Source organism: Salvelinus sp. IW2-2015, linkage group LG28 (genome assembly GCF_002910315.2).
Source record: "Salvelinus sp. IW2-2015 linkage group LG28, ASM291031v2, whole genome shotgun sequence".
Taxonomy (NCBI): domain Eukaryota; kingdom Metazoa; phylum Chordata; class Actinopteri; order Salmoniformes; family Salmonidae; genus Salvelinus; species Salvelinus sp. IW2-2015.
The window spans coordinates 3,002,776-3,026,355 of record NC_036868.1 but is presented as its reverse complement, the minus strand read 5'-3'; the positions used below and the strand labels follow the sequence as shown (position 1 = coordinate 3,026,355).

General features: G+C 44.6%; 1 protein-coding gene across 1 annotated transcript; it reads right to left on the bottom strand.

Moving 5' to 3' along the window:
• Positions 1–1,608: 1,608 nt before the first annotated feature.
• Positions 1,609–19,991, bottom strand: LOC111954077 (apolipoprotein B-100-like). Its single transcript, XM_023973573.2, is given in 37 exon segments — positions 1,609–2,502; positions 2,627–2,813; positions 2,965–2,988; positions 3,148–3,259; positions 3,381–5,240; positions 5,243–5,272; positions 5,275–5,373; positions 5,376–5,410; positions 5,412–5,514; positions 5,517–5,540; positions 5,543–5,580; positions 5,582–5,648; positions 5,651–9,403; positions 9,521–9,894; positions 10,014–10,123; positions 10,211–10,371; positions 10,539–10,711; positions 10,811–11,021; positions 11,146–11,276; positions 11,388–11,570; positions 11,658–11,863; positions 11,986–12,153; positions 14,424–14,627; positions 14,755–14,934; positions 15,052–15,247; positions 15,363–15,574; positions 15,674–15,820; positions 15,922–16,036; positions 16,136–16,577; positions 16,670–16,755; positions 16,854–16,978; positions 17,199–17,351; positions 17,974–18,121; positions 18,271–18,416; positions 18,666–18,778; positions 18,980–19,021; positions 19,886–19,991. Coding segments are annotated over 37 exon segments (10,890 nt in total). The 5' UTR covers positions 19,941–19,991; the 3' UTR covers positions 1,609–2,025.
• Between the last annotated feature and the right edge of the window lie 3,589 nt (positions 19,992–23,580).

Genomic DNA, 23,580 nt, shown 5'->3' with positions numbered 1-23,580 from the left:
TCTTCACAAGGTCCTTTGCTGTTGTTCTGGGATTGATTTGCACTTTTCGCACCAAAGTACATTCATCTCTAGGAGACAGAATGCGTCTTTCCTGAGCGGAATGACGGCTGCGTGGTCCCATGGTGTTTATACTTGCGTACTATTGTGTGTTACTATTGTTTGTACAGATGAACGTGGTACCTTRAGGKATTTGGAAATTGCTCCCAAGGATGAACCAGACTTGTTGAGGTCTACAAAAAAAAAATCTTAGGCGTTGGCTGATTTCTTTTGATTTTCCCATGATGTCAAGCAAAGAGGCACTGCGTTTGAAGGTAGGCTTTGAAATACATCCACATGTACACCTCCAATTGACTCAAATGATGTCAATTAGCCTTTTAGAAGCTTCTAAAGCCATAATATCATTTTGGGGAATTTTCCAAGCTGTTTAAAGGCACAGTCAACTTAGTGTATGTAAACTTCTGACCCACTGGAATTGTGATACAGTGAATTATAAGTGAAATAATCTGTCTGTAAACCAATTGTTGGAAAAATTACTTGTCATGCACAAAGTGCAAACCGACTTACCAAAACTATAGTTTGTTTACAAGAAATTTGTGGAGTTGTTGAAAAAATTGTTTTAATGACTCCAACCTAAGTGTATGTAAACTTCTGACTTCAACTGTAGATATTCCATAAAAAGTCTGCCGTTTCCAGCTACAATAGTCATTTACAACATTAACAATGTCTACACTGTATTTCTGATCAATTTGATGTTATATTAATGGACAAAAAAGTAGCTTTTCTTTCAAAAACAAGGACATTTCTAAGTGACCCCAAACTTTTGAACTGTAGTGTACATAAGCTTAACTTTGATTTGAATATTTCTTAAACTAGACCATTAACAAATTGTTTGTTTTTAAGCAATGTTTCTCTGTTGAAAGTTTGAGACTTTAAGAGTATAGAACGTGTTATTGTTTTGACAGTTGAGAAGTTCAGTGAATGAATTTGCAACAAAGTTAAGTCCCATGCTCATAGAATGGCACCCTCTAAGGTTCAGAAAAGATTGCCTATTTTTTGCTATTGAAGTAACTTAGGAGGATCTGTCACACACCCGACTGTACTTAAGGTGCAGGAGATGAAGAGCAATACCGTAATGGAATAAAGTCTCCGCACACTCAGAATCAATGCACAAATTTCATTTAATTAGCTTTCGGTCTCAAGACCTTCAACAGAGCATACACAAACACACAGTGACCACATATAGCTAATGTGTGTCAATGCAATCAAACATGATGAGCAACATCTGCGTTTAAACACATACTTGAAAGCCTAAAATATACAAAATACCACAAAGTGAGGTTTATAATGTTTTACCCAATGCTTAAAAATAATTAATGCTGTATGGTATAATTAAGCAATAAGGCCAGAGGGGGTGTGGTATATGGCCAATATACCACGGCTAAGGGCTGTTCTTAAACACGACGCAATGCAGAGTGCCTGGATATATTGGCCATATACCACAAGAGGTGCCTTATTGCTATTATAAACTGGTTACCAACGTAATTAGAGCAGTTCAAATAAATGTTTTGTCATACTCGTCAGCCAATCAGCATTCAGGGCTCGAACCACCCAGTTTATAATAGACTTTATTGATACACTTCACTCTTTCCATCTTGAATAGGATATACAAGGGAAGTGGAACACAACAAAGTATTGCATTTCCATGTTGGTACATCAGTAGTCATTTACACAAAATAATAATACAACATATTTTTATCAAGTTGTACATGTTAACTTGACTGCTATAAATACATGCTGAAACACTTATTGGGCTAAGTGTCAATTTTTTCCCTCCCAAGCGAGCATACGTGTTTAACAGATGGCAGTGTTTAATATACTCAGGGTTTAGTCTGTGGGTATCTCACTGGTGGAAGGGAAAGGGAAGGTCGTTCTCAAGCCTTCCACTAACTTTCACGAAAGCCTCATCAGAAGCCTGCTGCAGAAGACCAGTGATGGCGAGATTGAGCTGGTTCACCACAGACATGCTCATCTCCATGACTCCATGTTGTCAATGATCATCTGGATGGCCTGCTCAAGAATGGAGGCAATGGCGCTGGTCAGCTGTTTGAGGAGCAGCACAGGCAGGGCGGTTATCTCCTCATAGCCAGGCAGCTTCAACTGAGTCTCCTTCAGGAACTCAATGGCAGCATCCAGGAAGACCTGGATGGTTTTATTATACTGGGCAACAGTGTCCCTGAAGAAGATTGACAGCTGGAGAACATGGTGGCAGACAGCATTGAAGGCTTCGTCAATGTGTTCGCCTGAAGTTAGGATGAGCGTGTAGATCTCGAACCTGTCTACGAAGTTCTCCAGGGTGGATGTGATGGCAGGGAGTCTCTCCTTCAGGCCCAGGAGCATGTCGTGGAGGGCCTCCTTGTTGTTGGCAACCTGTAGTTTTAGATTACCGGCGTCATTGGTAGTAACTCTGATGACCAAGATGTCAACATCATCCTCTGGGGCAGACTGTTGGATATAGGAAAAACATAAGAGTAAATAACAATTTCAAAATACTTTAACAATAGGGTGACATGTATCTGACGTGTAAATAGGCGCACAATAAATATTTTAAAATATGAAAGACACTCACAGCATAACGGCTGTAGAGTCTAGCGCTCAGCTCAGATGGTTTCCTGCCCTGGAATTCAAGACCCAATAACCCAGTGGATGGAGTAGAGATGGAAGCCCTGACGCCATCTCTGCGGGCAGCGTAGCGGAAGTTCGCATCAGTGAAGGTTGGGCTGATGATGTCCACATTCAGGGTGTGGCGGGAGACACTAAGAAGTTGAAGAAAAACATGACAAGCATAATCAGTTGCCATCTTCATTTATACTTGTGTGGTTAAGGTAGTTCTAAAAGTAACGCTCAGCCTTTGTTTTATCTCAGACATAGAGATAAGGAAGTTAAGATACTTTTTACAATATTTACCTTCCCTCATCTTGGCGTTTCTTCCTGGTATTCACAAATCAAATTAAACCAACTGTGTTAACTGATATTGAAATATCTTCAAATCTACATAATGTCTGTTATTTTGATTAACACTGTGAGACTAAATAATGTCCCAATGGGTATTATACATTGAGAAGGGGTCTGTTAAAAAGAAACTATTACCTCATAGAGTGTGTAATCACATTCAGAATGTCCATGGTCAGGTCAGCATGGGTCAGGATCATCTTGCCAGTCAAGCCCAGGGCTTCATTCTCAACATTTGCTTTGATGGAAGCTGTTGAAAGTAGTTAGAGTTACAAATCATTTGAATAACAATTTACAGTAAAAGATCGGTGACAATATGATTCGTTTTTCATCTATTACTTAAAAATAATGCAAATTTCAAATAAATTTACCATCCACGTCATAATCCATGAGAACAATGGCAGAGGTAGCAGATGACTTGAGTGTGGCTTTGAAGACAGGGGAATCACCCTCCAACTCAGCTGCCATATCTGTGGTGTACACAGGAGTGGCAATCTTGGCGGTGGTAGAGATTTTCTGCTTGGTACCTGTCAGCTCGACAGCAGTCTTCTCAAAGAAGGAAATGTCACCCACGTTGCTTGGCTGAGACATGTCAATCTCAACATCAGCAGTCAGTGATGTCAATGGTGCAAAGTCAATGGTAGCCTGGGCTACATGCTTTCCCTTGGTGTTGAAGGTAATCACATTGGCRTRYTTGTTGSTSYCYAATTTCAGCACTGCATACACARGGCTCACGGATGCCTCAACAGCCAGGTTCTCYTCCACATCCATRTCCAGGACAYTTGTSTCACCGTTGCTGAGTTTAGCATTGGCAGTGACCTTTGAGGTGGAGCGTAGGCCATCAGCATTCAGGTAGATGTTAGCTTCATTGTCCAGAGCTCCCAAAACAGCATTGTATTCCAGGATTGTGGCATCAATGTTGCCCTTGATGGATGACTCCACGGAGATGTACTCAAGGGTTCCCTCTAGCTTCAGGCTGTGGTCAGCCTCTACCTTGCCAATTGTTTTGATAAGGGGAAGGTTGAAATCACCTTTGAGCTTCAATGTAGAGGCAGCATTTGGCTTGGTCTTGGTGTCTGCAACAAGTTGCTGGTTGGCTTCAAGGTTCAAGATGGGCAGAGCAATCTTTGCAATGGTAGCCACAGACACCGCAGCTTCCAGGTTGTCAGTGTTCAGGCTGATTGTGCTGTCATGGTTTCCCTCAATGTGGGGGTTCTCCAGAGACAGGGATGTGGCCAGCTTAAGTCCTCTTTTAGTGGTCAGGCTGCTGGTGCCATCAAGCTTGACCTTAAGAGCTTCAAATACGGAGGCTGTGGTAGCTCCGAGACGGAACACAACGTCGTCCTCAGCGTAAAGTCCGGCATTGGCATTCAGATTGAAGATGGGTGACTTCAGGGAGAGTTCGGTGATCAGGTTGCCCAGAGAGTAAAACTGACTCTTCTGGTACAGGATCTTGGAATCAACATCAATAGACTGCTCTGTGGTGGTCACGATGTTCTTCAAGCCAGTATGCTCATACAGGTTCAGATCGCTGATGGCTGGAATGTGCATGTTAATGAAGGGCAGATCAATCTCTGGGATGCTGATGGGGTTTGTCAGGAATTCAAGATTTGCCTCACCATTCATGGTAGCAAAGATGCCAGCCTCCTTTTCGTTGTTGTCAATAGTGAAGTTGTAGGAGGATTTGTACTGGTTGAAACGGGCAAGAGCCACAGTGTTGATCTGTTGAGRTTCAGGCTTGATMYTGGCAGAGTAGTCATTCTGGAGATCAATCTTGGCCARCAGTGCCTCGTTGAAGCMYAGCTTGGTGTTTCCCTTGTTCTGGAAGTCAAAGACAACRTCAKTWGGATMAATRWRAARGMTGAGTGAGTTMGACASGATTCCACTGAGARCTCCAACAAGCTCTGTGTCATGGTTTGCCTTCAGTTCAARRTTCAWATKTCCKWAYTRYGCATTTCCAGATYCCACCAGAAGGCTGTTCTTGARSMCTGGGCCTTCTGCRTCAYASCGGGCKTCAAATGTGATGTGACMGWYKATGACTGCATCAGCGTTCARGGTCTGCTTCATCTTCAGAAGGYCAGTGTCGGTGTCAGCGGAGATTGTCAGCTTAGCAGTGCTGGGACTGATGGCGAAGTGAAGGTCACACTTGTGTGTGCCCTCGTGAAAGTTGAACTTCATAGCAATCATTCCAACGGTCAGAGTGATTGTTGTGTCCTCCAGGCGGGCAACAACCTTTGGGTCACAGAGGCTCCATTGGTGAACCAATGATTGGGATATTTATCTGGTGGTTGTAGGTGGTGTCCACAGAGGCAGATATTCCACCCCCATAGCAAAAGCATTATGATAATGTCAGCCGTGTAGTTGTGCAATGGTTGCCTTGACTGTGGTCTTAGCTGAGGCTGGATGAAGATCCGTAGATGATCACTGATGCCTGATGTTCAACTGCAAGTGCATTGTGAATGAACGTAAGGGTCTCTGCAACAATCATGCGTCTCATTTTGGGATGGCAACACGAACACTGGAGTTCAGGTGAAATTGAGGATCTCAATACTGGGTGATGTGGCCTGGGTCCAGGAGAGCAGTGAACTGAGGAGTCATCTCATTTTCAGTGTTGTTCCAGAGCTCAGCAGAGCTCCTATGCTGTAGACTGGGGTGAATGACACTGATCTTCCATAGAGCTTGCCAAAGCAAGGGAGACTGATCTCACTGGGAATGGCAGGGAGCTTGATCTCAGGGATCTGGAGAGTTGGAATCTCTAGGAGCTTCTCTGRGGCCATCTTAGGGAGGGCAGGGAAGGAGAACTCTGGGAATGTGATCTCTGGGAGAGTAATGTCAGGTAGGGTTGGCAGGTAGCTCATGGRCAGGTCTCCYYAGAAAYCATCCAAATRAAGKWTCTGGATCTCAAAGTTGACAATYAAYTCMATGAGCTCTGTGACCTTCTGCTTGATATCGTCAAAGGAAACGGTGGTGGCTGGCACTGTGTGGAAACCCAGGATAGTGAACTCAGGGATATCCAGCTGTGTTGGAATTTCAATCTCCTGAAGCTTCTCCAGGCTGACCTTCATGGAGGGCATGACCAGGTCAGTGAGAGGYATGGTGAATGAAGGYAAGTCCAGCTRAGCTGTCTTCAGTCCAGTAACAACWCCCTCAATTATCTGCTTGACCTCGCTGACAATTTGTTGTTCACCAGCAAACTTCTGGATCACCTCAAACACATTGCCGAACACCTCATTGATGATGGTGGTGACCATGGTGTAGTGTTCGCTCAGCTGATGCAGGAAGGAGATTATATAATTTCTGAGGTCCATATCAGTGATTCTCTGCTTCAGGCTGTCAGAAATTGCCTTAAGGTCATTAAGGATGGCATGGTCGACCATGTCCTTCACTGTTTTGATCATGTCTGCAACCTTGATTTCCCTAAGATGTTCAATGTAGTTAAGTGCAGATGACACAACAAAGTTGACAAACTTTCTTGAAGCCTGAAGTTTCTGTGGGATCTCAAGTGCCTTGATCAGCTCATTCACATGAGCGGTGTATTCAGCAATCATCTGGTTGGTTTCATCCACATAGGCATTGTAATCAAATGACTTCAGCTTCTGGACAACACAGTCGAGATATTCGTTCAGCTGGTCAATCACCTGTTTGATCTCAGTAGCTTTCAAGTAGTTGATGGCTTCTTCCAGCATCTGCATTACCTTCCCTGGGATATCGATGGCCGTCAGCTTGTTAACAAGGACCTGAATTGTTTCACCAATTTTAAACTGCTTAATGAGGTCCACAACCTTCTCCAGGACTGCTTCAACCTTCTTGTCAACATCATATTTGACAATCAGTTCTGTCAACTTGGCATGGAAAGCATTCAACTTACCAAAGATGTCGAAATCCTGAATCACTGCCTTGACAGGCTCAATAGCCTTGCTGAATCTTTGCCAATCTTGCTGAAACTGATCTATCAGCTGCTCAACATAAGCTTCCAAGTTGAGGGAGGTAATGTAGTTCCTCAGATCCTCAACAAATTGGGTTCTGTCAAAGTTCTCAATGAACTGCTTCAATTCACTCACTGCATTTTCAAGCTTAGCCTTGATTTGAAACTGGGCATCAATGTCGTGCAGGAGTGCAATGCTGCTGTCCTTCAGTTTCTGCATGTCAATCTGCTTGATCAGCTCTTCAATGGCATCAATGACAGCTATGATCATTGTAGTTAATTGATACTCCTTGTTGATGGCATTCAGCTCCTGGTTGAGCCTCTGGATGACAGTTTCAGACAGGATGCCATTCACAATCATATCCTTGGTAACATCAACAATTCCCTGAATGCGGGATGACAGATCAATCAGCAGGTTTTCAAAAGCTGTCTTGAGGTTCACCAGAAATGCCTCTAGGTCTTCCAGAGAGATGGCATACACCTGGGTGAGGGTAATCAGGTCCTGTTTGAGCTGGACAGCCTTGCCTTCAAGATTCAGTTTGGTAACAAAGTCACTCACATGCTGGGGCAGAGCCTCAAGCTTAGCCTTGATCTCTTCACTGTTAATGTAATTCTGCAGTTTCTCTGCCATGCTCACAATAGTGATCTTGATGTTTTCCAGGATTGCAGGCAAACTTTCAAGGAAGGGCAGGTTAATCAAGTGACTGTCAGTGTTCTTATCATACTTCAGGAAACCAGAAATTGTGAATTCCTGGTCTTCACTGGCAGCTATGTTCAGGAGGCCGGTGAGGAGGGTTGCAGACAGCTCCAGTCCAAGCCTTTCATTATTGTTGTAGGCACTCACTTCCTGATTGAGGGCATGGTTGTTCACCTTGGACTTCACCCTGATTGTGGCTTTCTGCTCCTGGGGAGTCAAAAGTGTGTCCATCTTGTTGTCCAGTGTGGTCTCCAGGTAGAAGCCATTGTCCAGCTGCTGGGTGACAGAAGCTCTGCATTCATGAGAGCTGGCAAAAGCCAGGGGCTGTGCTTTAAGGAGGAACTTTCCATAGAGCTGAGCGCTCTGCTTGCCATACAYGGTCAGGTCACCATCAGCATTYAAGATGGCYTCAAGATTGAAGTRGAAGGGAATAATGCTGGCACGGATGGTGTTGTCGAAMCGGAAKGGCTGGGAGTTGAAGCGYGCWTCATTMTGGATCRTTGCAGCAAGGCCAATAATTTCAAGCTCAYTGTTGTGGCTCATGTGAGCACCAAGGAGKTTTCCAGTAGTGCTGCACTTAGCATTAGCGGTCAAGTCTGCATAGTTGATCTCATAGGTGTGTTTGAGCTCTTCCTCACCATAGGCCGCCTTCAGGCTTCCAGTAAAGTCAATTTTGTAGARCACTGCCTTCAGCTGAGCCTCGTTGACTAGGTTGGCTCCCAGCAGTTTCAGGTRATTGTTCARATTTACAGAGGCAGTGTAGTCCTGCAYGTCAATGGTGATGTCATGTGTATAGGAAGTGCTCTCGCTGACAATGGCCTCAGCCTTTGAGMTGAAGGCAAGGSTGGAGAGAGTGATGGTCAGTGAGTTGGCATTCTCAACCTTCATGTCATTCAATGCACTCTTGGTCTCAATGGACAGAGTAGCCTTGGAGGCATCAATTCCACCGTTGAAGGTGTTCTCCATGGTGAACGGGCCCTGCAGGGTGYTTGTTCCGCWTGTGGCCAGGCCATCCTTGTTCATMGTCAGGGTAGCTTTGTGTYCAGCTTTGTTCTCAAGCAGCTTTACAGTGGCATCACTGTTCACAGCCAGGCCARTGACATCCAGGGAGSCAGTGASAAGAGAGTATATGCGATTCMRWGAGTYMTCAGRGTTGGWCTCCATCTTGATTGTGACTGCTCCAGAGCCAACAGAASCRTCAYCCTGGTTGTGGATCTTCATGCCAAGGGCAAGGGCATTGGTGTCACATTTCAGYGACAGCTGGTTATCCTTGAAGGCAAGTTCAGCAGCATGGGTCAGGATGTCTTCGAATGCATTCGTGTTAGACACAACAGARAGCTCGCCATTGGCAAAGGATGCAGCAATGGTGTTCTGGGCCTTAAGAATGGTTGAATRAATTTTCAGGGAAGAATCAATCTTTGCCTCTGGTCTGAATGGGAAGATGGTAAAAGACTGTGTGGTGATTGTGGTGCCATAGACATGTCCTGCTTTGACTGTTCCCTCCAAGTTGCTATCACCAGAGATCTTCAGTGTTGGAGTGAATATTGACACTTCAGTATTGAAGCCAACTTGGCCGGTGTGCTCTAGATTTACACTCAGACCCATGGGGCTTGTTGCTTCGATTTTGCTGCTGGATTTCACATTGATCTTGTTGTCTGTAACAGTGCCAACTTCCCTTATGCTAATGCTGGCATCAATGAGCTTGTGGCTCACGGAGGTCTTCACATGGGCCTTGATGGAATCAGCAGSAGTGGTGGCAAGCAATCCAGATCCTATTTACAACACAGAAGGAACAATTATTGATTATTGCACAACTAAACATGTTCCAGATGGTGTAATTCTCTATTATTTACAAAGACATTAGAAAATGTCTGGAGGTGGAGCACTACCTTCAATCTTGATGCACAGGAGTTCCATTGAGCAGCTGCCTGTCACATCAAARTTGGCAGAATAGCTTGGTGTCTCAACGGCATCTTTGCCAGCAGACACTGAGCCCTCCAAGTTGTAGAAGTTGCTCTTCACTTTTGTGGACAGCTGAGCTTTTCCGAAGAGGGGCACAAACACATCAAGGGTCTCTGGGATGAAAAGCTCAGGGATGGGGATCTCCATGGATGCAATGTCCAAGCCAAGCAGGGGCAGAACCAGGTGTGGTGTGGTCAGTGCAGCTGGGAAGTTCAGCTCCTCAGATGATTTTCCACCAAGAGGCAGGGGAATGGCGATGAAGATACGCTCATTGTTGAAGTGGTAAGCAGCTGTGGCCTCACTGTTTAAGAAAATTATATTTAATCTAATTAGTCATGGAACCCCCCCCCCCCCAAAAAAAAAATCAGTTAATGTATTGATAGAAAATGATTCTTATGGTAGTTGATTGATGTAACTTACGCATTCAGGAACAGTTTCTCAGGCAGAGTCATCTCCGGCATCCCAGGGACTCTCAGGTTCTGCATGTACGGGATATCAGCAGCATATTTCTCCAGGTAGTTGTTGGTTGCCTGTAATATAAATATATAGTCATATATTAAGTTCAGAGTAGACAAAACAGTGATCAGACGATAAAAGTATATATTTTTAAGTATTACCTCCACAGACTTGGTGAGGATGTGACGGACCTTCATGTCGGTCTGGCCCACCTGCTGATCAAGAACATCACTGACCATCTTCTGGATTGCCTCGTGAGGGAGGATGTTCTGGATCTCAGAGTTCATGTCAGACTTGACCTCAGCCACAATCTTCTCGTCATCTACAAAGTAGGAGAAATTCATTGTAAATTTAATTTAATTTTAATGACTTTCCCATGGATACTTGACATTTAAAGCCTGGCAAAGCTCTCAGAAACGTACAGTTAAAATTGATCAATAAGCAAAACAATACAGTACAAAGGTTGGTCGATATTGAAAGCCTGCATACCATATTTTAGGGTGATCTTTTGCACTGAGGTGGTCTCTGGGAGCTTGATGTCACTCTCAAGCTCAAGTTCCAGTTCCTCACCACGCTTCACGTTGGCTGTAACTGTGGCGTCAGCCTTGATTGAAGGGACAAGCAGCTGCACCTGCAGCATAGCATCCTTCATGGCCTCAATTCTGCATAGAAAACCATGAGTCAGTTGGAATTTGGAAGAAAGGGAAAACAGAAGAAACCAAAACAGGGAAGTACTTTGTGGGGCAGCATTGTCAGCTTACTTAGCGCGGCCAACCAGGGACAGCTGAGGGATGTTCTTGTTGATGAGGTCAATGGAGATGGAGTGTATTCCTTTGCCCTTGGTGTTGCCATCCACAACGCCCAGTCTGATTCCGGCCTCCAAGTCAAAGTCAGGGATCTGGATGTCGGTGGTGAGGACATTCTTCCTCCTGTTGTACTTCACAGTGGCTGTGGCCTCAGTGGGGTCAGCACCTGTGTCCAGGATAAACTGAATAAGTTAGTCACCAAGGAAAATGTTGTACGACAGAAATGGAAGGACTGTGTTACTCTAAAAGAGGGCTTTTGTAACTTCGAGCTTTTGCCTTCAGGACCATACCTTCTGCCTTCAGGACCATCTTTACAGTGTCAACTTTCTGACGACCTTCTTCTCCCTCCCTGAGGATTTCGTAGCCGATGGTGGCCGTGTATTCAGTGACCTCACCAGTGGGGCGGAGCTCCACAGCAAGCCTAAATAAATGTTTCATTTCCAAAAGTTATGTCTAAGATCAATTTCTACCTGAAAATAGGAAAACATAAATGGAGCATGTTAAAATGTATTTGCATAGAACTAGTACTTACTTGCTATCTCCGGTAAAGGGGAAGTAGGGTGCAGTGTCATGGGAGCTAGCATCAGAGTACTGAAGGGTGMTGCAGTACTTCATACCAGCTAAGAATGGAGTGCACTCAGACACATCAATTCTGTCCTCTACCAGAGACGGGATGGGTTTCACTCCAGCAGAGGTCACTTCGAACAGCTTGTTGCTATAATAGGGGTCGCGGAAAGGAAATGTTTAGGCTCTGATAAATATTGGTCATCAAGTGTTATCTGAATGATACTCTGACACTTACGTGATGCTGATGAGCTTGGCAGGACCCTGAGGAGCAGGGATGGTCAGCTTGACCTGGTTGTCGGCCATGACGATCTTAGCGCTGAGCCCACTCTCATGGTATAGGCTGGTGTGCATCTCCAAGCCAGAGAGAAGGTACTCAGGAATGTGGGAACCAACCCGGGCCACAAACTCAATTCCAGCGGAGGGCATGAAGGAGACCTCGCTCTGTGGGAAAGGGATCAGTCCAAGTATATTATATAGATATGCAAAAAGACTGACGGASMTCACATYTATTAGGGTTACTACAAATAGAAAACAGATCAGTGAAAATAAATATAAAAGTTTACCATGTCGGGTGTAATGTGCAGTCCTCCCTTGATGCCAGGGGTGAAGGTACCAGACAGGGCAATCTTCAGTGGTACACCAGTGGCAGTTGGCAGGAAGAATTCGTTATCCATGAAGATGTAATGGGCGAAGACTTCATTGTCAGCGTTGGTCATCAGTCCCTTCATCAGCTGTGGAACATGTACAGTTGAAGTCGGAAGTTGACATACACCTTAGCCAAATACATTTAAACTCAGTTCTTCACAATTCCTGACATTTAATCCTAGTCAAAATTCCCTGTATTAGGTCAGTTAGGATCACCAGTTTATTTTAAGAATGTGAAATGTCAGAATAATAGTAGGGAGAATTATTTATTTCAGCTTTTATTTATTTATTCACATTACCAGTGGGTTAGAAGTTTACATACACTCAATTAGTATTTGGTAGCATTTCCTTTAAATTGATCAACTTGGGTCAAACGTTTTGGGTAGCCTTCCACAAGCTTCCCACAATACGTTGGGTGAATTTTGGCCCATTCCTCCTGACAGAGCGTAACTGAGAGTAACTGAGTCAGGTTTGTAGGCCTCCTTGCTCGCACACACTTTTTCCGTTCTATAGGATTGAGGTCAGGGCTTTGTGATGGCCACTCCAATACCTTGACTTTGTTGTCCTTAAGCTATTTTGCCACAACTTTGGAAGTATGCTTGGGGTTATTGTCCATTTGGAAGACCCATTTGCGACCAAGCTTTAACTTCCWGACTGATGTCTTGAGATGCTGCTTCAATATATGCACATAATTTTCCTACCTCATGATCCCATCTATTTTGTGAAGTGCACCAGTCCCTCCTGCAGCAAAGCAACCCCACAACATGATGCTGCCACCCCCGTGCTTCACAGTTGGGATGGTGTTCTTCAGCTTGCAAGCCTCACCCTTTTTCCTCCAAACATAACGATGGTCATTATGGCCAAACAGTTCTATTTTTGTTTCATCAGACCAGAGAACATTTCTCCAAAAGGTACGATCTTTGTCCCCATGTGCAGTTGCCAACCGTAGTCTGGCTTTTTTAATGGCGGTTTTGGAGCAGTGGCTTCTTCCTTGCCGAGCTGCCTTTCAGGTTATGTCGATACAGGACTCGTTTTACTGTGGATATAGATACGTTTGTACCTGTTTCCTCCATCGTCTTCACAAGGTCCTTTGCTGTTGTTCTGGGATTGATTTGCACTTTTCGCACCAAAGTACATTCATCTCTAGGAGACAGAATGCGTCTTTCCTGAGCGGAATGACGGCTGCGTGGTCCCATGGTGTTTATACTTGCGTACTATTGTGTGTTACTATTGTTTGTACAGATGAACGTGGTACCTTRAGGKATTTGGAAATTGCTCCCAAGGATGAACCAGACTTGTTGAGGTCTACAAAAAAAAAATCTTAGGCGTTGGCTGATTTCTTTTGATTTTCCCATGATGTCAAGCAAAGAGGCACTGCGTTTGAAGGTAGGCTTTGAAATACATCCACATGTACACCTCCAATTGACTCAAATGATGTCAATTAGCCTTTTAGAAGCTTCTAAAGCCATAATATCATTTTGGGGAATTTTCCAAGCTGTTTAAAGGCACAGTCAACTTAGTGTATGTAAACTTCTGACCCACTGGAATTGTGATACAGTGAATTATAAGTGAAATAATCTGTCTGTAAACAATTGTTGGAAAAATTACTTCTGTCATGCACAAAGTAGATGTCCTAACCGACTTGCCAAAACTACAGTTTGTTAACAAGAAATTTGTGGAGTTGTTGAAAAACGAGTTTTAATGACTCCAACCTAAGTGTATGTAAACTTCCGACTTCAACTGTAGATTTCAGAGTTAGGGTAGTTTACATTTTTGATCATTAAATATCATTCTTGTGAGATTAATTCTCAACCCTCCTCACCCCTCACATTTTCACCCCTCCTTATGACCAGCACTGTTCTATTCTGACTGCACTAGACTCCAGACTTAAAGTAGGGCCACTCCCTCCCTGGTTGAGAGTCAAACTTGATGAAGCTGTCTTCTCTTACCTTGTGTTGTTATTGATAACGTCACTGGTTAGTCTGACATATTAGGACATTATTAAACACTCTTGGCATGAAAGCAAGGGATTTTTCTGGTTTTCAACTCCCACAGTGTTTGAGGACTGTACACAATGTTAAAGACTAGTTTGTTTTGCTACTTTGATTCCACTATGTTCCCCTTATATACGGTGAGCTCCAGAAGTATTTTGACAGTGATATTTGCATCTGCATGGCTTGCTGTTTGGGGTTTTAGGCTGGGTTTCTGTACAGCACTTTGTGACATTGGCTGATGTAAAAAGGGCTTTATAAATACATTTGATTGATTGATTGATTGATTAACCTATAGATTCAAAAACTATCATTAATGTCTATGTGAATTGATAGTGTTGCACTTTAATGTATTTTGTACATACATCTGTGGGGAACATCTTGAGTACGTTGTCAATCATCAGACCAGCAGAGTAGGCCATCTTCTCCATCTCATTGGTCTTCAGGTATCCAAGTTCATTTCCCAGCAGTCTCAGGTAAATCATAGCCTCAGGGGACTCCTGAGCCTTCAGATTCCTTACCAGTTTGTTGAGGTTGCGGCCAATTTCTCTCACGATGTTCTGGGAAGCCTACAGAATATTTTTTTCAAGGAAAGAGGCAGTTAGCTCATGCTACAATTAAATAACTAGGATTACAATCACACAAATTCAAATGTTTGGTAAGGAAAGAGGAAGAACATAGTATGGTTTTGAATACCTGTCTCTTCATTCTGTCTTTCTTCAGAGCGGGCATCATCCTCTTCATGACCTCACTAACCTGCAGAGGCATCTTGTCAGAAACGAAGTAGACGGTCTTTAGAACTGTGTCAGGGAAGAATCCGTTCTCTCCGAACAAAGCCTCAACAGTTGGCTCAAGTCCTTTGCCTTCCATGCCAACCTTACAAGTGAAGAGAATGTTTACCATGAGACTGATAGAAAAATAAGTGTATATTCTGCAAAAAAACATCAACCCTATAATAGTTTTTAGGGAAACAACTCAAATAGTATTTTTTACCTCCACCATGTCAACATTGTAGCCGAAGGCCTTCAGGGTCATCTCCAGCATGACTTCCTTGGGCAGATAGCTGGTGCCCTCGAAGAGCATATTTCCTTGCACAGATCCGATCWTGTAGTTGCGGGAAAACTTGGTGGGATCCATGACAGTTCCAACCTCATTGRCCTGCAGGGCATCAAGAATRTTCTGTCTCAGCCTMTAATGGAWGGAATAATTTATTARATGGTCAAACCTATGATGAGGAGGGGAGAATCGAACAGAATATTTCTGTTAGCTGAGGCAGTAAATACTGCAGATGATATCTCWCGTACTCCTGMGTCTCYGCTGCTGTGGATMCCAGTATYTTAGTCAGGTGGGAGATGACAAAGCTCTTGGCCTGCTGGTCTTCTTCGATGGGCAGAGCGGCGGCCAGCTGAGCCAGTTCAGCAGGCTGYGGGTCCTTCATCAGCACCAGGTAGGCAGCAACACGCTTCTGCAGGGGGCTAGCACCACTCAAAAGAACCTGCATGAGCACCTCTCTGCCCTGTAAACAGGAGAATGTGTATAACWGTTCTGCAGTGAACAAAGAGTTGACGGTTTCCATATATATWTTTTTAAAGCTAATAGGATAAGAGTGAGTTACCTCCTCAGGGACAGGGGTCTGTCTGAATGCCTGAATGGCAGCCTGTTGGACTTCCAGGGAAGCGGCGGGCTCGTTTACACACTGGATCACAGCAGACTTCAGGGCAGGACTAGCGGCTCCCATGGCTGCAGCCATGTTACCAATAACCTGGGGAGCAGAAGGAAGCAAACATGAATTATTCTGATTCAAATTGTTGCTTGCTGTGTGAGTAAATCTGAAAAAGCTAAGGAGAGCGATGGAACATTCACCCTCAGGGTCAGGAAGTTCTGCTCCTTGTCACCGGTGCAGTCACCCAGCTGGGCAACTGCAAACTCAGCCACAGCCTCGATCTCAGGGGTCACTTTGCCCTCAGCCTTGTAGAACCTGATGAGGAACACAATGTGAAATTCAACATAAGAATTTCATTGTCTGCATCTGCTCAGTTCCATTTAGAAAATATGTTGCTTTAAAATGTCTGTTTACCTCTTGACAACATTGCTCAGGGCATACAGGATAGGCTTGCTCTGCTTGTACCGTGCCATAGCCAGCATGTCGCTGACCAGGAGGGCAGAGGGGTTGGGGACCAGTCCCAAGGCGAACACGACGGCATCAACCTCAAAGGCAGAGTTGTCAAAGGTCCTGAGGATCTGCATGATGGCACTGCTGCACTCTGGGGTACCGCACTGGGCCAGAACCTGGTAGGTCAGGGATCCGGACACCTTCAGGGCCTCGGGGATAGCAGGGCTCAGGGTCTCAGCCTTCATTCCACGGACCATGCTCACAAGCTGCTGGAAGAGGTGGGCTCTCCTCTCACCGTTGGACAGAGTGGCCAGTTCCCTCAGGACGGCCAGAGTAGCATCCTTGTCCTGAACAACACTCTTGTCCTCAGCAGCTTCCATTGGCAGACCCTTGAGGTTGGCCACATCTGCAGGAAGATAAAGTCAGTTTTGACACTGAGCGGGTGAAATCCTTTTTCAATCATCTTCATAATTAGAATGCAATGTAAGTGATACTTACTGTGGTCAAAAACTCTCTCATTGTATGTGGAAACCTCCAGCAGAGTCAGGAACTGCTTGCCAACGTTGGTAACTCCATACTCTCCCCTGTGGAAAGCCAAAGAGATGATAAAGACGTATGCAACATCTCTTAACATTGCAGGTACGTATTTCATAAAACATTATAGGCATAATGTTTTACACACTTGTGAGAGAAAGGCACCAGGATGTGGTTCTCAGTGCAGGCACCAGAGATCATGTGCTTCTTGTCATTGTCAAACTTGTAGTTGCAGGTCTGGGAGCTTCTGATCAGCTGAGCAAGAGGATAGTGCTGTAGGAGGAGAAATTATTATTGTTTCGTTTTTTTTTTGTAAAGGAGTTAAAAAGTGAATAAGGAGTAATATTAGTTGTCATTTCAGCTACTGGAGCGGAGAAAGATAATTACTTTGAATGGTTTTTGGAAAGGAGTTAAAAAGTGAATTAGGATTAATAAATTATTTAGGGTGTATTTCAGAATCTAACCAGCGACTTTTACTGTTTTCCAGTCTTACCATGCCAGAGATGAGGGCCAGGGGGCTGGTGTGGTCCCTCTGGGGGATGAAGTGGTCACATTTGGACAAGTCCCTGTTGAGAGTGATGTCAGTAGCGATGTCCTCCATGGCGTTGACTATGTAGTGGGTCTTGCACATGCCGTGGATGGTGGGCTGAGGGGAAAGTCAATGACCCTTGTCATATTTGAATAAATATAAATACTGATTTATGTTTTCTGAAAAACTGAATGTGACAAATTGCTCTCTGCAGAGCCATGAACATAATTTTCTTGGCTAGTCTTGTACCTTGTAGTGCATCACGTCGGCGTGCCAACAGTACTGCATTCCCTTTAATTTATTATTGCTTTATTACACAATAATTACATTTTTGTTTCTTGGATTCACTAAAACAAGCACCAATATGTACCTTTGTTTACCAGGTAGTTTCCAATTGTATTGAATAATATGGAGTAATAAGGTACACTGTTTATTTGACCTTTATTTAACTAGGCAAGTCAGTTAAGAACAAACTCTTATTTTAAATGACAGCCTAGGAACAATGGGTTAACTGCCTTGTTATGGGGCAGAATGGCAGATTTTTACCTTGTCACCTCGGGGATTCGATCTTGCAACCTTTCGGTTACTAGTCCAGTGCTCTAACCACTAGGCTACTCTAAAGTACCCATTGGCGTAATAAAGTACTCAATAAGAAATGACTTGCTCATATCACTGAAACTACACTGTAATACAAAGTGTGTAGTTATGATTAGGGTGTTTTCTGAGAAGATCAACATACCATTTTCTTGTTGTTCTCCTCTTCCAGCAGGGGCACGGCAAGGGCAGAGACGATACCTCTCTTGATGTTCAGGATGGTCACGGACTCATCCTCCTCAGGGTACAGTTTCACATCGTACACTCCCTCAACCACAACCTTCAGAGGATGTCTGAGCAGGGACAGAGAGGTGAAAGGTTGGATACCAGTTGTTAACTCCAAATTACAATGTGCTTAATTGAAGAGAGGACAAGGAATTTTTAACAAATATTGGGGACAAGGGTTGGGTTAGGGCATGTGTGACAGCCTTTGGGGTCTTACTTCTCCATGGCAGCAGCGAAGGCATCAGATCCGGGGGCAGGTCCGAACACAGGGTTGCCCTCTGAGTCCATATCGACAACCTCACTCAAGCTACAGCCTGTGGTGCGCAGGATGTAGCTGCAAGACTGAGGAACTTCAATCTCGACCTGTAGGGGGAGACAAAGAGGTCACAATGTTTACTTATTCTGCAAACATAGGAGACGGGACAGCATGACAGCATGAGAACTTGTGGGCTACCCTATGTGATTAGAACATGCTAGCTTGTGTTCAAATTTGCTAGAAATTTCTGCCGTTGTCTTATTGCAAACAATGACATTCAGTTTTTTCATGAGTCACCAGTATGTACACAGCTTAACTTTTATGTTACTGTAATATTGATATATTGATGGGCTTACCTTGCAAGATCCCTTTGGTCCGTTCCTGAGGTTGGAAGCTCCGTTCACGGCATTCAGGGACTCTGCTTCATATTGGTATTCATATTTGTGAAGGCTCTTATACCTTTTTGCCACTAGGGTGGAGGACAGAAATATATTGCAAAGTTAAGACAGATCGTTAATTATATTCCAAACAAGCTCATCTACTACTGCTTAACACATAGAATTGGACTCTTTATTGATCTCGGTAGTAATTGTTGGGTGTGTGTCCGATGGCAATAAATCGCCTGCTTTCTGTTAGAGCTAAAACAAAGCCTTTGTGATTTTTCACTTACGTAAGCATGTTGGATTTTCTTCTTCAGCATTGTCTTGGGCATCTGTAAGGGAAAGATGCATAAGTACGTTTCTTTTGAAATACAGTGTATTTGAAAATGTGACTAGCAGCTGTCTTGCTTATTAGTCTATGAAAAATGTTAAACGAGATATTGGCCTGATCATTTTAAAGGCAGATGATTCCAAGGTGCTACCACACCTTTAACCTTTAAAATGTACAATATTTGATGCACATTTCTGTAAAAGAATGTAATACATCTTTCTTAAATGTGTGGTGTAAAATGTTGGGATTGGGAAGAGGGGCGGAAGATGAGGAAAGGGTTATATAGGGCAGGGGGCGGCAACAGTGAGGGATTACTTTTGGCCCCCCAAAGTTTTTTTGTTAAATTGTTGTTGTTCTGTTTTGTTTTGTCATAAAAGCCTGTAAAATCAACAGGAATTCAGAGAAAAAAATTGTTAAATTTAGGAAATCTGTACCCAAGTAGTCCCACAAATAAAAAAAAGAGATGTGATCGTGACCTAATGTAATCAAGATATAAAATGTATTCTTATTTTGCAAATACAATATTTTTTGGGCCTTAGTTGTGGTCAATTTGCAGTGTACAAATGATTATAACTGTGTTCCTGACCATCCGCTCTGACAAAAAATCGGCCTGCGGCTGAATATAGGTGCCTACCCCTGATAAGGGTAATGTAAGATGCTTCCACTTTGTGATGTGATATATTAACATTTCAATACATACAACATTTCATACAAAATAGGCTTATTTGACATCAATTTGGCATCTGTTGAAAACTATAAACCTCTCCAAATTAAAACATATGATAAGTGTTACAAAACCCTTTTTCCATAGACAGTTAATCAACCACGTTTTCCAGAAGCAGGGAAAGGTCAGAAAGATACTTACAGGCCAAGGCAAGGGTGCTCAGAAGTAGCAAAAGGCAGAGCTTTGCGTCCCCCATGATGGGTTCGTTGAAGCGCTTTCCTTAAGGTTTGAGAGTACTCAGTCGAGACTGATTCCTTAACCCCAGTACAATGTTTTTATACCCCGAGAGACCGGAGGGGTTGGTGGGAGTCACAGACAGTACTGATGTCCCTGCTCCAAAGTCCATCCCACCCATCCCTTTGGAGGGACACAGGCGAGTGGCTGTTCATGGATTCCAAGCATCTGTAAATGTTATCTATTAGTCATATATATTTTGTTAATCATATAGATTTAAGCAGATATAATGATACACTGACAAGACATTTATTTTGTTCGTTCCCCCCCAACACACATACACACGAACACAACTTCTTTCCACAACATAATACCTATGTTTTTAAGTACATACTGGTATATAGCTACATTGAACTTGTTTTTATTCAATCTTTTTGTATTCTGTGCTTTTTTATATACACCACTGTTCAAAAGTTTGGGGTCACTTAGAGATGTCCTTGTTTTTGAAAGAAAAGCAACATTTTTGTCCATTAAAATAACATCTAATTGATCAGAAATATGGTGTAGACATTGTTAATTTTGATAATGACTATTGTAGCTGGAAACAGCTGATGTTTTTTATGGAATATCTGTCACGCCCTGGCCTTAGTTATCTTTGTTTTCTGTATTATTTTAGTTAGGTCACGGTGTGACATGGGGGATGTTTGTGTGTATTTGTCTCGTATTGGGTGGTTGTATTGTATTAGGGGGTTTGGTAGAGTTTATGGGGTTGTGTTCAGTGTAGGTGTCTAGGTATGTCTATGGTTGCCTGAGTGGTTCTCAATCAGAAACAGCTGTCTTTCATTGTCTCTGATTGGGAGCCATATTTAAGGCAGCCATAGGCATTAGGCTGTTGTGGGTAATTGTCTATGTCTAAACGTTAGTAGCTGGTGTGTGCACTTTCGTTTTGTAGCTTCACGGTCGTTTGTTGTTTTGTTAGTTTGTAAAGTGTTTCGTTTCGTGTTCATCTTCTTCTCTCATTAAAAAGAGCATGTATTTATATCACGCTGCGCCTTGGTCCACTCATTCACCCGAAGACGATCGTGACAGAATTACCCACCATACAAGGACCAAGCAGCGTGATACAAAGCAGCAGCAGCAATCACAGGAATTATGGAATTGGGAGGAAATTCTGGACAGCGGAGGACCCTGGGCACAACCGGGAGAATATCGCCGCCCCAAAGCTGAGCTGGAGGCAGCGAAAGCAGAGAGGCGCCGGTATGAGGAGCTAGCACGGCAGAGCGGCTGGCAACCCCAAAAATTTCTTGGGGGGGGCTCTCGGGGAGTGTAGCTGGGTCAAGTAGGAGACTTGATCCAGCTCCCCGTGCTTACTGTGAGGAGCCGAAGATGMAACCAGAGCCAGTCGAGGTGAAATTGGAGGTGGGTAAGGGGAGTGAAGCTGAGACTGTGGATGAATTAATGGGGAAATTGGAGGAGAGAGAAATGAGGGATTTGCTGGTGTGGAGCATAAAGCACCGCATCCGCTTGAAGGAGCGTGTGCGGGATTTGATGCCACCTGAGTCAGCTCTCCATACTCGTCCTGAGGTGCGTGCTAGCAGTCTGGTGAAGACTGTGCCTACACCACGCACCAAGTCTCCTGTACGTCTCCAGAGCCCTGTACGCACTGTTCCTTCTCCCCGCACTCGCCCTGAGGTGCGTGCTCTGCAGTTACCAGTGCTAACACACGCACATGCTTCCAGTGTGGTCTCCAGAGCCTGTTCTCCTCCACGGCACGTCTCCCTGTCTAGAGCCCTGTACGTCCTGTTGCTGCTCCGAGCTAGTAGGGTGCGTGTCTTTAGCCGGTACCACCAGTTCGGCCACCGACGCACAAGGCCTACTGGTGCGCCTCAGCCGGCAGAGTCTGCCGTCTGTCCGAGCCGTCAGAGCGCCGTCTGTCCCGAGCCGTCAGAGCCCGTCTGTCCCGAGCCGTCAGAGGCCGCCCGCTGTCGAGCCGTCAGAGCGCGTGCGTCGGCGTCGTCCTGCCGTCTGTCCCGAGCCGTCAGAGCCGCCGTCTGGCCCGAGCCGTCAGAGCCGCCCGTCTGTCCCGAGCCGTCAGAGCCGCCGTCTGTCCGAGCGCGTCAGAGCCGCCGTCTGTCCCGAGCCGTCAAGCCGCCGTCTGAGCCGAGCCGTCAGAGCCGCCGTCTGGCCCCGAGCCGCCGAGACAGGAGCAGCCAGAGCCGCAGTCAGCCAGGATCTGCCAGAGCCGCCAGTCAGTCGGAGCTGCCCCCGTCCAGTGGCGCCTCTGGGATGGTCTTCAGTCCGGACTCGCTGCAAGGGTCGCCGTTCCAGAGGCGTACAAAGCGGGTATTGACTATGGTGGAGTGGGGGACGTCCCGCACCGAGCCGCCGCCGTAGGAAGGCCCACCCGGACCTCCCCTTCTGTGTCAGGTTTTGCGCGGGAGTCTGCACCTTTGGGGGGGGGGGGTACTGTCACGCCCTGGCCTTAGTTATCTTTGTTTTCTGTATTATTTTAGTTAGGTCAGGGTGTGACATGGGGGATGTTTGTGTGTATTTGTCTCGTATTGGGTGGGTTATTGTATTAGGGGGTTGGTAGAGTTTTGGGGTTGTGTTCAGTGTAGGTGTCTAGGTATGTCTATGGTTGCCTGAGTGGTTCTCAAATCAGAAACAGCTGTCTAATATCTACATAGGCGTACAGAGGCCATTGTCAGCAACCATCACTCTGTGTTCCAATGGCACGTTGTATTAGCTAATCAAGTTTTTCATTCTAAAAGGCTAATTGATCATTAGAAAATTTTGCAATTATGTTAGCACAGCAGAAACTATTGTTTGACACCCTGATCTGTTTCACCTGTCTTGGACTGTCTCCCCTCCAGGTGTTGCTTATTTCCCTGGTGTATTTATCCCTGTGTTTCCTGTTCTCTGTGCCAGTTCGTCTTGTATGCCTCTCAAGTCAACCAGTGGTTTTTCCCGTACTCCTGCTTCTATTCTCTTTGCTAGTCCTCCCGGTTTTTGACCCTTTCCCGTTTTCTGGACTCTGTACCCTCCTGCCTGACCATTCTGCCTGCCTGACTCGAGCCTGCTTGCCACTCTGTACTCCTGGACTCTGAACTGGTTTTGATTTTGCCTGTCGTTACGACAATTCTCTTGCCTACCCCTTTTGGATTGTTTAATAAATATCAAGACTCAAACCATCTGCCTCCCGTGTCTGCATCTGGGTCTCGCCTTGTGCCCTTATAGTTGTACTGATTAAAGAAGCAATAAAACTGGCCTTCTTTAGACTAGTTGAGTATCTGGAGCATCAGCATTTGTGGGTTCGATTACAGGCTTAAAATGGCTTTCTTCAAAAGTACTTTCTTCTGAAACACATCTGTCTATTCTTGTTCTGAGAAATGAAGGCTATTCCATGCGAGAAATTGCCAAGAAACTGAAGATCTTGTACAACGCTGTGTACTACTCCCGTCACAGAACAGCGCAAACTGGCCCTAACCAGAATAGAAGGAGGAGTGGGAGGCCCCGGTGCACAACTGAGCAAGAGGACAAGTACATTAGAATGTCTAGTTTGAGAAACAGATGCCTCACAAGTCCTCAACTGGCAGCTTCATTAAATAGTACCTGCAAAACACCAGTCTCAACATTAACCTCACTAGGGTAGGGGGCAGTAT